Source organism: Blennius ocellaris, assembly GCF_963422515.1.
Source record: "Blennius ocellaris genome assembly, chromosome: 2".
In the NCBI taxonomy this organism is placed as follows: Eukaryota; Metazoa; Chordata; class Actinopteri; order Blenniiformes; family Blenniidae; genus Blennius; species Blennius ocellaris.
The window spans coordinates 15,994,481-16,011,952 of NC_137651.1; the positions used below are offsets into that span (position 1 = coordinate 15,994,481).

The window sequence follows — 17,472 nt, forward strand, 5'->3', positions numbered from 1 at the left end:
CACGTCAATGTTTTGTTGACTGACACGGAAGGAAAACATTACTTATTAACAGGGGGGGAAATCAAGCTTGTATTGCCGTGAAGTAAAGGACGTTTTTGACATGCTTGTTTGCCTTCACTTTTCGAATGCAAAACACCATACCTTCACCTTCGGATGATGACATTCGTCAGGACGAAAATGTACATCGTACATGAACGCATCAGTTCTTTTTAAGGTGCGTACAATAGTACATTATGATCTCTGACTTCAATTCGTCTTGCTTGTACAGTAAATTCCCACCAGGTTCTGTGCAAAAATGACAAATTTGGATCTGTAATAAATATTATCGTCATGCATGCAAATACATATACACTAAGACAGAAATGTCAGAATCACTTCCCGTCATACCAATTGTCTCTTTTTCATTTGTTAATAAAAAAAAAGTACAATGTGATCTGTTATAAATATCTAAGTATTGCATGCCCATCCAAACAGATTTGGTCATTACATAAACTAGAACTGGCACTCCTTGCCATCTCCACACTCCAGGTAGCTTCATCAAGCAATTTGGGTGAGTAGTTTTTGTGAAAATTTGGTTAAATAAATAAATAAATAAATATTCTTCTCAGCTAACTTGTTAGTCACCCATCCTTCTGGGACGCCAAACATTTGTTGACGAAGGTAACTTAATCACTCAGTCCTGAAAGACCAGGACTTATGCAGATATAGTGACATCCAGATTTCCATCTCCCACCAGCCGAAAATAGCATTTAACTGCTGATCATTAAACATTTTTGACAAAATACAACTTTATTCACATTGCGCTGTCAGTCTGGTAGTAATTGTTCATTCACAATGTCGGATTATGCTGAATTTATAACGTATGCTGCCATCTACTGTTCAAAGTAAAGAACTACATGTGGTATTTGAAACAAAAGTTTCAGCCGTTCCAATTAGTGAAATATAAGCGTTTTCTTTGATGAAAATCAGGTTGAGTGTGATGAAAAATGCCAGAAATGGATTACAAAGAACTCTGCTTTTGCTCTTGTGCCTCATCTTTATTGATGTTTCATGAAGATTCACACTTAAACGTTACACATGATTTGTATCTGAAACAAGCAAGAGGCACCACATTTCAATCCAGTTACCGGTACATCCCAACATAAGCAGATGAAGACCTTTCTATGAGGCCAACACACAGACAATATGAACCCTGAGACTGTGGACATTCATACACCATGGCTCGGCTTTTAATCATCCAAAGGAACATGGATTATTTACTTTTTCCAATATTTTTCAAAATCAATATTACGTGACAAAGTCTGACTTCTGTGTCCACGGACCAAACAAAACAGTATTATAGACTGGAGTGAAAGACCCACATATTTACCTGGTGGGGAAATAACTTATAATCATAGTGCAATACATATTGTAAATAGGCATATAATAAATACAGGCCATGCCACTGCATACAAGTTAGTAGTATATATGCAACTCAATCAATAGATGTATTTTCAATCAAAACATACAAATATACTTGATAAACTCTAACATTAAAAGGCATAGCATTATTCATTCTTCAACATTCAATTAAAAATCAATTAACTGTTTGTTTGTTTTTTTCCCAAATCTCAAATCATCACCATATACTAAACCATTACAGCTCAAAGATTTTCTGTAACCTCCATACAAAATGTCTCTCTGTTCACATGTCTGAACAGGAGAAAAGGCATACTGGACAAATGTAAACCAACAATCTCACTTATGAGTCAGTTCGGCCATTGGTTTATTTGCAATAGTTACAATAGTCTGTGTAAAGGTCAAGTGTGTAACCTGAAAGTCCCAGAAGAGGACTGATCCATCAACAACATGGACTTTCCCTTTTAAAATGTACCGTTTTTGCTTTGTACCAGCACAGAATGAACCCAGGAGTAGCAGGGCATATACAAAAAGCTTTAGTTCCTCAGCTTGGCAGGATTGGAGCTATGTTTGTAAGTACAAGTGAAACTCGACTGTAAATAACTAAATGAAAGGCAAGCGGATGGTTTCGTGGATTCTTATGCAAGATCAGCACATTGTCAGACTATTTCCTCCACTTGTGGAGTATGGCTTTGAGGGCACAAAGGAAGAAAAGAGGTCTGGTCAGGGTTGAACGAAGTATCACTCTTCTGTTTTTTGAAATGCTTCGTTGATCCTGATGAACTTTGAATTCCTTCAAAGACCGAGGAAGACAAGCACACAGTTATTGTCAAAACAGAGCTGTTCTACACCGAAATGGAGCCCTCTCTGAAGTTGGTCTTCCCTATCAGCACGTTCAGGAGCGTCGCTTTGCCTTCCCGGGACTCCTTCTGAGCTTGTTTAATGATGTCACGCATCCTGTCCTCATCTTCCCGCCCGATGAGGTAGCCCTTACCGCCGTAACCGTCCGCCACAACGTGATAATCTGCAAAACGAGCAGGACATGCAAATCCAGCACTGAGCGTCTGCAGCTGACACTTTGCATGAACAATTTCAACAAACACGTGATTCAAGGAAAATGTACCTGTGAATGCAAGGCCGCATGCAACGTTGCTGCCAAGGATTGGAACTTGTTCTCTGGATATCTGACTCCAACATGCATCATTTCCCACCACAGCTATAACTGGTGTCTGTAAAAAATAAGTGAATCAGGTATTAACAGGTGAAAGAAATATTCACAGATTAGTTGAATCTGAATGTCAGTACGGTTTAAATTGAGAGTTCTGAGGTATGTCGTATTTTGATGAAAAAAGCACAGCACAAAAATCCAAGGAAGAAAGTAACTTTATATGCATCACTCATTCCGGTTTCTTGCGCAGTGATTTGACATGGATTCTCATTTAAAGTGATGCTAAATGAAAGAGGCCAGCCGAGGCTACCATTTACCGTACATTAGTTCTATCTTTACATGTGATAAAATTATAGCATTTGGGTACTTTACCTTGTGTCTGGTGAACGTGTCAAACTCTGCAACACTGTATCCCAAGGAACCGTCACCGTAGACGATCCACACCTAAAAAAAATTAATAAATAAACAAAAGGAACAGAACAGAATTTATTTTGTTAAATTACGTAAACCGACAGTCAGACAAACCTCTGAATCACTGTCATACCTCAGATTCAGGCCGGCACAATTTTGCCCCCAGGGCAAAACCACCTCCGACACCCAGAGTTCCAAACGCTCCTACAAGAACAAGGACCATTGTGAATAGGACACGAGAGACGCAGGACTGAGATCAAATTACACTCTTTATATGCACAATACAATACATGACTTGTAATTTAGATGCATGAAGTCGTGCTGAAGTACGGCAGCGTCGTTTTACAGTGTGCTCTTCAACTACGTCATGCACAAACCCCCCCCCCCCAAAAAAAGGCAGAAAGTTCAAAAACAGGTTAAAATAATTGACTCAACTCTGAATTTCCAAGGTCAATGGCCTGCAAAATTTAAATATTAACACCTGTGACTCAAATCGTATGCTTGTGGGGTCGCACCTGGATCCAGCCATCGCATTGGTCCTCTTGGTCTCATGATGTAGGCAGCACTTCCTACAAAGTCTCCCCCGTCTGCGACGATGATGCTGTCATCATCCATCAGCTCATCCACGCAGTGGATCACTTTCAAAGGATTCAAGTGGCGATCGGTTTTCTCGTCGGCTTTAGTTCTGGATAAGACAAGTGTGGGTCTTTGTGGTGAGCACATTTTACCGACGCCGCTGAGAACATGTGAAAGTACCAGTGAAGATTTTATAAAATGTAATGACATGCAAAGGTACAGCGGAGACTTTAAATTCTTGCTTGTTTTTTTTTTTTTTTTACCTGTTAGCATTTTCTTTGGTGACATCTCCAGCTTTGAGGCTCTGAGGCCACTCCTCTGGACAACGGTGGCCCTTCAGCCCTTTTGAAAGTCGCACTAGAAATGAACCGGCGTCGCCTAAAAGTGCAACAGATTTCTACATTAAAGTCAATCTATTTCACGTAAACACGTTTGCCTGAGGTCATCCTGTATAAAGAAGGGTGAACCTCGCACTTCAATTACGAACCTGAATTGTGGACTTACCCTGAATTGCTATGGTTGGTTTCCAGAACATGTCGGAGTTTTTCAGCAGCTGTGTTTTGTCCCGGTTGACAGCGATGACCTTGCTGCGTCTGTTGAGAACTCGGCCGTAGCTCAGACGGAAGTCACAAACGGTACCTGAAAACACAAACTTCACATGAGCATAGTCTGACGAATTCTGACTCGTTTGTGATTCGATCGACTCCACTGAGGAGTTCGAAAAAGCTTCACCTCCTGCTGCATTTCAATGAGAATAAAACACGTTTCACACCGAGTTGGATTTCATGCAGCAACAGCAGCTAGTACATAAAACCTTGACATGATTTTATTATTTTAATATCTAAATATTCAGGGAGCGCTGTCGAGCATCGGCGATGTAGGACACGTTTTCCCCATTGCTCAGTGGGTTTGTGATTTTGAAGACCTTTTAACAGTTTTCTGAAAACTCTCCCACTGAGGCCCAGCAGCACAAACTGTATCTTTGACACGTTCCCCTTTTTTTCGTCTACAAACTTCCACCAATAATGGTAACTTCACGGGGTAAAACGGATCCGGTGGGACAAGACCAAATTCAAATGTGACCATTGGGCAACGAATGTGAGGATTTTTGCTTTCAGTATTTCCAAGAATGTTTTGGTTAATTCTACACTGAGACACTGCAGACAGTTTGTAAGTCTTGAATCTCCATCTTATTTGGCTAACAGCTTTCCAACCATCACTGGTTGAGGGAGCATTTTCCAAATGGTTAAAGTCAGGAATTAAAAACACTAAAAGATCTATACAAAATCAGCTGGATAAAATACATACTTAACTTTATTACTGGAGAAAATCAGGTGCACAGTCAATAGTTTATATAGAAAATTCTATCAAACATGGAAGCTTTTCTTAGTACAAGCTGAGAGCCTGTGCCCATATTCACGAAGCATCTCAGAGTCTCTCAGAGCTCTTAACTTTCCAAACCGAGCTTTCAAACCACATTAGGAAAATAATAGGACGACTTGTCTTATTCAGCACTGATCAGAATTGAGGCAAAAGTTAAAATGTCGACTATCACTACAGAGTGTTAGTCTCACCTGCTAGGATGACTACGTCCGCCTCCTTCAGGGCATCTCTTCTGTTCTGCCGGATGTGGATGGGACTGTCTTTACCCAGCATGCCACGGGACATGCCACCAAGAAAGCAGGGAATCCCCAGACCTTCCAAAGCCTGCCTGTAGAGCAAGGAATCCTTCAGGCCTATTGCACAAGCGAGCAGCATGAAATATCATACAAGTGGTGCCTTAGAAAGTGAAAAGAATCTCGCCACGGTCGGTCAATGCAGTGAAACATCACAACACATTTTAGAGGAAAATTTACAGCCAAACATCTTCTTCTACCTGATGTTGTCGACTGGCGTCGGAGGCAACGGTACTTGGCTCCCCAGCAGAATGACCGGCTTCTTGGCTCGACTCACAAGCTCGATGCACTTCTGCACCTGATTTGTATAAAAGAAAGAAAAGGCAATAATAATAATTTAAAAAAATAAAATAAATTCTAGTTTTGTTTTTTTAATAAACCAAATAATAAAAAGCATTCTCTGATTAAATCTTTTAACCAAACCCACCTGATCATCAGTGGCTTGAGGGATGTGAACTGGTAGAGGGGAAACATCTCTCGTCTCCCAGGCTCCAGCAAAAAGGTTCATGAGGTGGTTATGGAGGTACCTGGAAATAAATCAGACCAAAATAAATTATTCTAAATGTTAAACAGTATTTGAGATGGACGGCGAAAAGAAAATGCCATTGGGCGTCAACAGAGCCGGAACATTCTACTGTATGATGGCGCAGTTTCAAATTCTATATAACACGAACAACATTTAGATTGATTAGATGCAGATGACATACCATGTGAGAATCTTCCCCATCAGGCCTTTCGGAGGGTTCTTAACACCAAATTCTTGAGACACCAGGTGGTAAGGGTAGAGGGTGTCAATGGGGAACTCAATGAAAACTGGACCCGGCGTTCCCGACTGAGCGATGGCGAGCGCCTTCCTGACAGTGGGCACAATCTCACGGACAGTTCTGATGGAGGCACAAAACTTACACAGCGGCTTGAACAGAGACATCTGGTCGATATCCTGCAGCGCTCCTCGGCCCTGTGCCACAAAAAACCATTCAGATTTCTTAAAAAAAAAAAAAAAAAAGATGTTCTCCGCGGCATCTGACAACAGCACAGTTTGCTTTTAGTTTATTGTACGTGGCCATTAACATCATATTTGGGTTGTATTATGATTCAACACACCTGAAGTAGTGTACCAGCAGCTCCACCCAAGAGCAGCAATGGAGATTCAGCCATCTGAGCATTTTTCACTGCCGTCACCGTGTTGGTGAGGCCCGGGCCGGCCGTCACCGCGGCGACGCCGACAGTACCTGATGTGGAGACAAGAGTTGTAAAACTTGTTCTCTAAAAACATTTATCAACATATTACAAGAAATGGAATGGAATCTGATTGTGACAAATAAAAGAATAGGTGGGAAAAAAAATGGTTAATTACCTTCTTCTCACACCTTGCCCATCATTCATTACAAAGCCTGGAAACCATTCCTCATCGTATTCATTCATTTGTCATTTCATTAATCAATTCTCTAATGGTTGAACTTTTAATATGCATCTTTTAGGTGCATTATATTTGTATTAATTTAAAAAATGTAGCAAGCTGTGTTATCAATTGTCTTTACGCTACCTACGCTTTGATTTGTTGTTTGGTGTGGGAGGATAAATGAGCCTATGTTCACACAAGGGTATATGTTCAGGGGCTGCATGGGGTGATAAAAGTGTTTAAATGTTTACCAATCTGTGCTTTTATGAGCCTGATTTGCCAAGATCGCACACAAAGCGTCCTCAATTGTACACTCGTGCAATCATATTGCCTTCACTAAATCCTCATAGATTTGCCTTTGCGTGTGACATCATAAACAAAGTTAGTATTTAAATTAGGGCTTTGTATGCTTTAGAACCCATTCAGAAAAAGATCAGTTGAAAGTCTGTTCAAGTTCATTTGCTTGTGTTCACCATGGAGAGATTGAAAGGACTGCTGAGCATCACAAAGGTACACATGTAAGCCTCTTTCAACATTGACACTTCATATGTCCAGTAGTGTGTTTATGCAGATAAAATCACCTGAGAGCCTTGCCACAGCATCAGCAGCGAAGACAGCAGTGGCCTCGTGCCTGGTGTCCACAACGCGGATACCGAGCTTCTCACAAGCCACCAAGATGGGTGAGATGTGCCCACCGACAAGGGTGAAAACAAACTTGACTCCATGGGCATGAAGGACCTCTGCCACACTCTCGCCCCCATGACGTGGACTCCTCGTCTCAGTCTAAAATAAGCCAAAGAACAGAAATTATAATAAGAAGAGAAGCAAACTGTTGATGATGCATCAGTGGTAAAATGTCGATTAAGTGGGAGATACAGTCTCTTCTCCTTCAAAACTATTGGAACAAGGCCAATTATGGTAGATGTGCTGGCCAATGTTTGCCCAAAGGCTGTAATCAATTTGCCTTCTTTTCTCCCATAGACAGCTCTCTGGCCTTCATGTTGGTTCATCCTCTTTAACAAGAAAAGCAGCATTCACTGCCGTCACAGCCCAAAGCTAAAACCCAGAAAAGGCAACACCTGGGCATTTTGCTCCCTTGAAAAATGGGATGGGTTCTAACAAAGGATGGTATGTTCTGTGTTGTTGAACACACCTGTGTTGTTGAACACACCTAAATGTAAACAATATCTTTAGATCTTAAACCGAAATGTCTTCTGTAAACAGCAAAAACAAAGGATCTGGCCTTGTTGTCCCAATACTATATAAACTGCTGTCACTGTGAACTGTTGGCTTCTCCTCAGATCACAAGTCACATTATCTCCTCCTCGCCTTTTATCTATGTGGCCATCCATATTTCACAATCGCTGCATATTGTTCAGGTTGGTCTGTAGCGACGAGCCTCTGGGGTTTGTGCAAGGTTTAGATAACCTTTGGCCAGGAGAAACCACAAGGCTGGCCAAAGTTTACCCACAGGTCTTTGTTACCGCTCACTTGTGCCAAGCTCAATAGAAACACAAGTGCAGAGACACTGCACGGGCATTTTGCATGCAGTTTAAAAAGAACACATACAGTATTATAGTCAGCAATCGGTACAAAACACGACGGGGGGGCTTATTACAATGCAACACCTACCTTGTGTAACAACTGGTACAGCAAGCCAAGTTTGTAGGCTGCGAGCAGGAGACCAGACACCACAATGCCAGCAGAACACCCGAGAACAGTGCCAATCACCTCAAACGACTCCATGGCGGGAGAAAACGGAAAGGTTTATCTGAACTTACTATAAAAACAGAAAAAACCCCGACTTTAACTCGCACTCTTAAGCAGCTGACCGCTTCAGGCTAAGCTAAAGATACTGTAAAGAGCTGATCCCACAGCTGCTATACAACCATTTTAAACGTCTAACTTTAGCCGTGCACTCACGAAGAGAGTCGACAACGACACGGCGATGTTAAATATGCACAGCAGGGCATTTAATCGACTATTCGGGAAGTTGAAACTACCAGGTAACCTTTGGTTCCGCATCTGCTGCGCTCGGTGACACCGGAGTGTCGGTAATATACCGGTGATGTTTACCATTAAGCTAACTGACGGCACTCACTTTATTTCCGTCTTGTACTTTCAGAATAAAATCCACATATTAACCACGAATACAACTCGAAAATTACAAACCAGAACATTCCATAGGGAATTTTATGTGCCTGCCTCTCTTTTGACACATATCTCCGTTCATCTCCTCCATGAAATGCCTCTCCCATCCACTTTGTATGGGACGTTTTAGTTTTTTGAGATTTATTCGGAAATTGACAGTCAAATCAATAACAAAAGTCATCATAATCTATTCTCGAATGTTTTGCGTATTTTGATTTTCTTTTTGTGTCCATACAACTATGCTCGGGACGAGTTATCCCCACCCACCCCCCCAATAAAAAAATAAAAAAATAAATCTTATTTTGAAACAACGAGAAACGGATTCAATGGTTTGTGGCACAGAAGCTTTCCCTTAGTGATGAACAAGCCTCTGGTCCAATCAGAGAACAGTTTCACAATGATAGACAAGTCTCTAGTCCAATCAGAGAACAGTTTCACAATGATAGACAAGCCTCTGGTCCAATCAGAAACAGGTGAGGGCGTTTCTTCTATCTCAGGTCAAGCAGAGATATTGCAGAACATTTCAAAGTTCAAAGATGGGGAGTGAAAAAGGAGAAGCAGAACGCTGAAATCTGTATAATAAATTTCTATATTTGTCAAAGTGAGAACACAAAGCAGTTTTCTCATTCATTTACTTTCAGAACTTTCCATTCCTAAAAATGTTGTAGATTATCATTATCTGAATTAGTCTTTAAATGTTCCATGTAATTAAAAAAGAAAATTGTATCAAACGTCAAGATTTTTGTGACTCAGAGAACAATAGCATTCAGACACACAATAGTTATGTTACTGATAAAGGTATTTCATTGACACCTAAAACAAATCAGATTATTGCTCGTAAGATATACTTTCTGCTATGTTGTTAATTCACATAAGAGCTTATATAAATCTCAAGGTGAAATAAGCCCCATTACTACCTCACAATATTTGGGATGATCTGTAAAATTTACAGAAATATAGGATGTAATGATAGGAGACAACACATCACAAAACATAAAATAAAAATAATAAATCATGCTGCAAAGTCCCCCAGACTGGTGGCTTGGAATTGGAGGTGATACTAAACTTTAAATAAAATACAGCATTTAACAACAGTATGGATAGAGCATTAATTGCTTCAGTTATTTCATCATAAAAATGTCACTTATATGCACATTTGTTTTTTGTTTTTCAAAGCAGTGTGCAAAAGGGAAGTTTGTAAACATCAATAGTCTTTCCATGATCCGGGTTTACATCAAACAGTATCTTGTCATCTGCTTTTTGTTCCTCAAAAACAACGATCTGGAAGAGAAGTACAGAACACAGTTATCATAATGAGTTACAAACTGTCAAGTATTGCAAAAAAAGGATTCTTTGTGATCTCTGAAGATTGCAGTATTACATATTTGATACAAATATACCTGATTCTCTCCACTTTTGAGCCAAGGTGCTGGGAGATACAAGAAATGCTGAGGACCAATGAACCAATGACGCCCAAGATTCTGTCCATTGACAAAGACAACTCCTTTGCCCCAGCCCTGTTGATGAATGATCAATGCACACATGATAGACAACCTCTTCAACCAGAAGTTTAAAAAAAAAAAATGCATGATGAATAGCTGGCTGGATTCAGTTTTCAAATATGGGATTAAAGAAAATAAAATGTGTGTCTACTATTACTTCTACTATCAACAAAAACTATATCCAATATAACTTTCCCAAGCAGGATCAACTCACTGGGAGCTTGATGAAGGTGTCTCTGGGGGCATCATCCACAAAGAGTCTGGTCTGGAAAAATCCCGGTGTACACATTGAGTGAATGTCAGTTTTCCACGGACCTGAATTTACTAATCTGGACAAAAAAGAGAACTTACTTAAAATAATACTTTAACACATGAAAAGGTGCAAGGTCAATGAACATGTAAAGGTATACGTTCATAAAATATTATCCATATCTATCGATTAACAGATTTTGCCATTTAAAATGAGGTTCTTTTTTCAAGATTTCCATGAAAATACTTTTTTTTTTTTTTTTAAATGTTGCTAAAGTTTTACATGATTGAAAACAAATCGAGATGCAAACCTTTTTATAAAGCTTGGTTTCATATCCAAGCAGAAGATTGTAAATCCTCTCAGTGGGGCATGGTTCAACACAATGTCTCCAACAATACCTGTAACACATATTAAGGAAAAACAAGCATTTTTAATAGACAGATACCTTTCACGTGAAAAAGTCACACTCGGCATGGATGAGATGTGAGTTATACTCAATTCTGATCAGTATACACACATCTTTAATTAAAAGCTGTATGACACATTGTTACTACAGTTACTGCTCCGCATGAGTTCAAGTTCTTGTTTTTATTTGTTTTTTTTGATAATAATTGATAATGGTGATACTGCTGTTAGATTTTACGACCAAAACCTCTCGCAGTGCTGATTGCAAAATCACACAAACACAGAACCACACATTTCTGGCTTGACTCTGCACCATATGTGTGGGGCTAATAAAGGAATATCTAATCTAATCTAACCCCTCATGGGGTCTCATTGTCAGGGACAGCAAAAAGGGACACATGTGGTCCGGAGGCCATTCAATGCACAGGTCTGTTCCAGATTCATGATTATACATAATATTATATACAATTGGAATATCTCCTTTGGCGTTGACTTAATTGATGTAAAATGAATAAACACAATGACTCACCTCAAATCTCAGTTCATGTGAATACAACATAAATGTGTTATTCATTTGTGAAGGGAGAATACCTTTGCGCTGTTCATCCAGAGCTTTCCCAAAATTCACTCTTCCACAGTTCTCCACCAGAAAGCTCAATGTCCTCTTGCCCTTTGATGCACAAACTACAATTACTACTCAGACGTGTGTGGCTGATTTACTGAATTCGAAAAAAGAATTGCTTGTTCTTTTGATATACAATATACAGCAACCACAATTGCACTCTGTTGTGGGAGTGTTCTTCCAAATCTTGTCTCAGCAGTTGAGCTGTCATTTCCCAGAATGTAAGATGACGAGTGTACAATCAGGATCAGATCAATTAAAAACAGCCTCGCAACAATGACCATGCTTTTTTTTTTTTTTTTTTTTTTGAGAAAAAGTGTTTTCAACAGACTTTAAGCAACAAAAACCAAAACAGCCCTTTTGAATTAGGGTCTCCACATTTATTTGTCACCTCAATATAACTGTAAAAAAATGTATATTCAAATGATTATGGACACACACTATATACAAACACACCCAAAATAACTTTTGACCGACGAACCTTGCCATCAGGGAGCACAAGCTCATGAATCTTGGAGTCCAATGTACCAACACAGTGTCTGTCCACAAAAACCTACAGAGCAACAGACAGTATGACACCATGATGGAAGAGGTGTACAACATATAGAAATATGCTATAAAACTGCATTATGCATGTTATACAGCGCGTGAGCCTGCCTGCACGTGTGTGGGTGTCTCTGTAGGTCCTCACCAGGGCTCTGTCTTTGATGTTGTTCCTGGAGTTCAGGGCTCCTCCGCTGGTGATTGTGGTTTCATACAATGTGTAGCCATACGACTGACCATTGTTACTGTTGACGGGAAGATTTTCCATGTTCACTGGCCTTTCCGACCTGCACGGCTGTATGAATGCCCAAACATGTTAGATATGGGAATTGGACAGGATAAAGCGCAGAGAAAGTAATACTGCAGCTGTGTGGAACAAACAAAAAAAACAATACATAATCAAAGTTTTGGGTTGGAAATAAGATTCTCCTGATATCAAACTGCACAAGATCTGGATGTGTAATGACACGGCAACACCCTTGCACTATAAGACTTCACCAAACAGCGTCTGACAGGTTCTTTGAAAAAACACTGGGGTGTTGACACCTTGATACACGGCCAATCCTGGGCCACCAGGTGTGAGACATCTGTCTCAAGCATGAGCAGCATGCTGCTATATCACTGCATAACTCGACACAAGCTGATAACAGAGATGTCTTTGTCTGCCTCACACTCACAACACTACGTCTGCCATCCTTCCAGAAGGACCTTATATTCATACGATGGTGTGGTCGAGGTGAGCTGTGGATATAGTATTTTCAGTTTTGTAGATTATTTAATCAGCTGTCACATCAGACAGGCGCTTAGCATCTGCTGTTTACCTTCTCTGTGAAGTGCAGGCTGTCCCACAGTGATAGGTGGTGCTGGATGAAAACAGGGCTGTAAGCCTTCCTCTCCTGAGGAGAGGGCACTTCAGGAAGACGCTCAGCTGGAATACAAATTAGGCCTGGTTCTGTTTGACTCCTTTATTCCGAATGATTAAAACAGCAAATTAATCATGCTTAAGGGAATTGTACCATGATAGTGGCTGAATAAATTCCTTAAGAGTTGATATTTTGTCGTGCAGTCTCCAGCTTCAGACAGAGGAGCATCGTAATCTGAAAGAAAAAAAGCAGCACATTTGTTTGAGCAGTATGTGTCGGAACGATATAAGAAGCTCGAATGGTGACGCGTTCCTACCATAGCTGGTGACCTGAGATTTGTATGAGCCAAAGTCCATCGCTCCGTTCATGAAGCCAAAGCTGGTTCCACCATGAAACATGTAGAGATTAATGGAAACACCTCTCTCCAATATCTCAGACACCACAGCTAACATGTCTGTCAGGGGGAAGTGCACAAAAGATGTAACAGTTACTCAATTTAATGGCAAGATTGAAACTGGGTAAAGTTTTAATAGAGGACCAGGTGACATGAAGGTATTTCCTCCTACCCTCAGCATGAAACACATGATGATGCTCTCCCCAGACATCGAACCAGCCAGACCAATATTCCATCACCATCAAGGGTTTCTCAGGCTGCACAAAACAAAACACATATTCACACTGCATAAGCTACATAACTTGCTGAAGCCAGAAACTTCCCAAATTACAAATTGTCTCATTATATCTATTAAAAAAGAAACATTTCACGCAACAAAGCAGTATACATATTAAAGTGCCATAACCATCAAATCACCTACTTGCATGTCAGCCAATTGCTGGATCGCACCAAACGAGAGTCTCTGAAGGTTTATTGTTTTAAGAACTGAAATGAACAAGATCATATATTCACATGCATAATACATACATTTAAGGTCAAACATATTTTTAGCTCAAGGTTTTTCTACTACCTCCTTCCATTCCTTTATATCTCAAGCCTTCCCAGTTGTCTGAAGTCAGCAGAAGCTCATTAATGCCTCTTGACTGGAGACACTAAAGGGAAGTAAAAGAAAAAAAAAAAACCTGTAATGGATTAAAAGCACTATGGTGAAATGTAAGCATTTCAGAGTTGAAGGATAGGTGATAAAGAACTCACGTCCGTTATAAATTGCATGTACTTATCGTCTACAGCATATGATCCATACTCATTCTCTATTTGGACGGCAATGATCGGTCCTCCTTCTTCAAACTGAAAAAAGATGAAGTATCCCACTGACATTGATGGATCAATTTGGTGTGAAATGTGAAAGCAAGTTGGACTTACCATCAGTGGTCTGATAATTGAGACAAGCTTGTCAAAATACAAACTGACAGCATCTTCAAATCCGGGATGGGTTGTTCTCAGCTGTATGTCTTGATCTTGAAGCAACCAGCTGAAAATGAAAGAAAAATGAAAACAATGTTGGTGAAATTGCTGCCTTTACATCTAAGTTACATGTGCAGATAGCAGTACCTGGGCAATCCACCTAAATCCCATTCAGCACAGATGTAAGGTCCAGGCCGCAGGATCACCCACAGACCCAGCTCTGCTGCTAATGTCACATAGGTCCTGGAAGGAGAAATATGACCTTTTCTATTCTCTAGGTTACAAATGCAAATGTTTGACAATGTCCTGATTTAAAAAAAAAAAAAAAAAAAACAGCAACAAAAAACAACAACAAAGATACTATTCACTTGATGTCCAACTGATCCTGAAAGTTGAACATTCCTCGCTCAGGCTCATGAAGGTTCCATGGCACATATCTGAAGACATTAAAAAAAAAACTTTATAAGTCTTTATTTATTTATTTTTGGTAAATCTCAGGCAGAGATATAGTAAAAGAGTGCATTGTTAAATATATTTGCTAGTTTCTGGCCTTCACCGTTACAAAGAAAATGCACTGTGCATTGGGAGCCTACGTTGTGAGAGTATTGAGACCACAGGCCTTCATCTTCAGCAGTCGGTCCTTCCAATATGCTCTGGGCACACGGAAGTAATGAATGGAGCCGCCAAGGATCTGGAAAGGCTCTCCCTCCAGAGTGAACTGAGACGAGTTGGCCTTCAGACCCTCCAAACGGCTCATTCTCTCCAAGGTGACGTCTCCTGGTGGGAAACAAAAAGTAACACAATATGTAAGTAAAACAATCCTCTTCTTTTGGAAGGTCTTAACTGATGAATTATGAGATACAAACTTGTGCCAAATGGAATCTGACGAAATCAATAATAAATCATGAATCTGTTGGGGATAGAATATAAAGACAAAACCTCACCAAAGCATAACATGAATGTCTGAAAAGTCAAAAATCACAATTGCACAAATCATGCAAATAATATTGTCGAAGCTGTGGCTTGAATCGATGCTTACCAGAGAGAGTTTGAAGGGTGGATGGTGCTGGGAGGCCTCAAACACTGTGGATAAGTGAAACTATTGTTGCTTCAGAACAAAAATATAATAGTGTCTCTCTCTCTCTCTCTCTCTCTCTCTCTCTCTCGCACACACACGCACACACACAGCATTCAGAGAGCAGAATACAATGCACACAGTGATCAAGTGACAAGTTCAATGATCATATTAGACTCTGGATATCTGCTGAGTAGTCTTTTTTTCCCCCCAACACATTGACCATATTGTCCTTCTCTGGTTGTTTTTGGTGATGTGATAGTGAAATATTAAAAATGATAGTGCCCAGGGCAGAGATGTACAAAACATGCTCATGGGAATTTGTGCAAATAAAAAATGAGATGTAAATAACTGTGGATTTATTTGGGAAACAGAACATTTTGTTTATGTTACATTTGCATGTGAATATGTGATCATTTTCCAGTTTTCAGCAACATTTTACAGTAAATAACAGGAACAAGGATGCCTCTAGTCATTGATGCTGTCAGAGTACATAAAAAAAGTCAAATATATGGTAAACTAGAGGAGGATGAACTGAAGGAGGGACAATTTATTTTTGCATAACACTTCTGACGCTTGATGAGGTTTCATTTCTCCTGGATGGTGACTGTACAAACTGTTAACTTGTGTGAACTTATATGTATCTTACGCCACTTGTTGCTCGACCCTGCAGATTGCCTGTCAGGTTCAAGCTCAGATAGAGCTAAAATAAAAGTCACTTGGTAACCCACAACTTGGGCATCCAAGCTGTGAACTCTGTAATAATCCCAAATGACCTTGTAGTTGCTTCAAAATGTAGGTTCATTGGTTGAGAGCAAGCAAGATCTGTGTTTATGCATTGAATTATTGAAGATATACACTGTGCACTGTAACTGCACAGTTACTATTTATTCTCAACCTCTTCATCATTTTGGGGTTGCATAGCAACTGCTGATCTGCTTGGCTCATAATTTACTACCATTGATTACTTTAGTTGGTGTATCTTAATTAAATTCCGTGTTATGGATGCCTTTGTAAATGTTTTTGGTAACTGCTACATATTGCAAAGTTTTTGTAAGATTTTCTTACACCAACTTTGAACTGCTGCTTAATTATTTTTAACCCTCTGGCCAGACCAGCAGGGCAAGGTTCCCTGGGCACCCTCGGCTGCTTTTCACTGCATGTGGTTGTATAACAGTGACAGTGGTGCGCACTGGTATACTTCATCCTTAATATGTGATTTATTTATTTTCAAACTGTGGAATTGGTTTAGAGATTTGTGCAGCAGTGTGAGTGTGATGGTGTCTAGGCACTCAAGCATATCTGGTTCCTGTTCAGACAGGTAAGCTTTCTGGCATCATCACATCTTGAAACAGTATTGTTTGACTTTAATTCAGATGTAACAGTTTCAACCTTCCTTATAAGACTGTGCTCCATCTGATGTTCATGTCTTTGTATTTTCACAATTTATACTCATGAGCATGAATAGGATGAACATAATTTATTTGATGCAGAGCAAGTCCACTTCTCAACTCTTTTCAAAACCTGTGCCATGTTGGAAATCTCCCACGCTCTTTTTTTTATGTTTTCAAAAAGTTCCCACTTCCCAATCACTCTTGAATGTGTAATATAACTATATGTGGTCCTCTCCTGGAAAAGTGGTGTGAAACTGATTCAAGGAGCTCAGGCAGTGTCCATAAACCACTTCAAATAGTATAGTGGCACAAACAGAAAATGTTCACCAGGTGTAGAGAAGATAAAGGCTTGAATATGCTGTGTTTCTTATTTTTACAGTCTGTTTAATGCTTGTTTATTTATTTGCTGGTTGCTTATCTGCTTTGTTTTGTAGTTATTTAAAATCACAAGGATGTAATTGTTTGGGGAAAAAACTAAGGATGGAAGCAAATGAACTCCAGTTTATCTGCTTGCAGGGTAGAGTCGGTAGCATCCAATATGCATTTTATTCTTCCTATTAATTTCCCATGGAGGACTATAAGTGCCAAAAATATATAAATATATAAATAAATACACCATCAAATAATTACTTAAATGTGTTATCAATTTATTAAAATGTAATTTCCTATTATGAAA

General features: G+C 39.7%; 2 protein-coding genes across 3 annotated transcripts; both read right to left on the reverse strand.

The window, feature by feature from the left end:
• Window positions 1-1,057: 1,057 nt before the first annotated feature.
• On the reverse strand, window positions 1,058-8,665 carry ilvbl (ilvB (bacterial acetolactate synthase)-like). Of its 2 annotated transcripts, none has more exons than XM_080502704.1 (14): window positions 8,264-8,665; window positions 7,213-7,414; window positions 6,334-6,461; window positions 5,937-6,187; window positions 5,657-5,756; window positions 5,430-5,527; window positions 5,128-5,264; window positions 4,058-4,192; window positions 3,817-3,931; window positions 3,493-3,662; window positions 3,111-3,181; window positions 2,939-3,010; window positions 2,522-2,627; window positions 1,058-2,422 (listed from the first exon to the last, which is right to left on the reverse strand). In XM_080502704.1, exons 1-14 carry the CDS (start codon window positions 8,375-8,377, stop codon window positions 2,244-2,246), a joined length of 1,878 nt encoding a protein of 625 aa, XP_080358830.1. In that variant the 5' UTR covers window positions 8,378-8,665; the 3' UTR covers window positions 1,058-2,243. The 2 variants fall into 2 exon arrangements, with proteins under 2 accessions (XP_080358830.1, XP_080358829.1); XM_080502703.1 differs by having other exon boundaries at window positions 3,493-3,713.
• Window positions 8,666-9,952: 1,287 nt separating this feature from the next.
• Window positions 9,953-15,084, reverse strand: LOC308141891 (beta-galactosidase-1-like protein 2; the record flags this gene model as incomplete). The annotated part of the gene is made up of 18 exons (XM_080512139.1): window positions 9,953-10,063; window positions 10,183-10,299; window positions 10,499-10,613; window positions 10,845-10,932; window positions 11,531-11,609; window positions 12,043-12,114; window positions 12,253-12,399; window positions 12,926-13,032; window positions 13,121-13,201; window positions 13,284-13,421; window positions 13,534-13,618; window positions 13,783-13,847; window positions 13,933-14,014; window positions 14,118-14,210; window positions 14,286-14,394; window positions 14,475-14,570; window positions 14,696-14,764; window positions 14,921-15,084. The coding sequence occupies 18 exons, from the start codon at window positions 15,082-15,084 to the stop codon at window positions 9,953-9,955; spliced, it is 1,818 nt and encodes a 605-aa protein (XP_080368265.1).
• Between the last annotated feature and the right edge of the window lie 2,388 nt (window positions 15,085-17,472).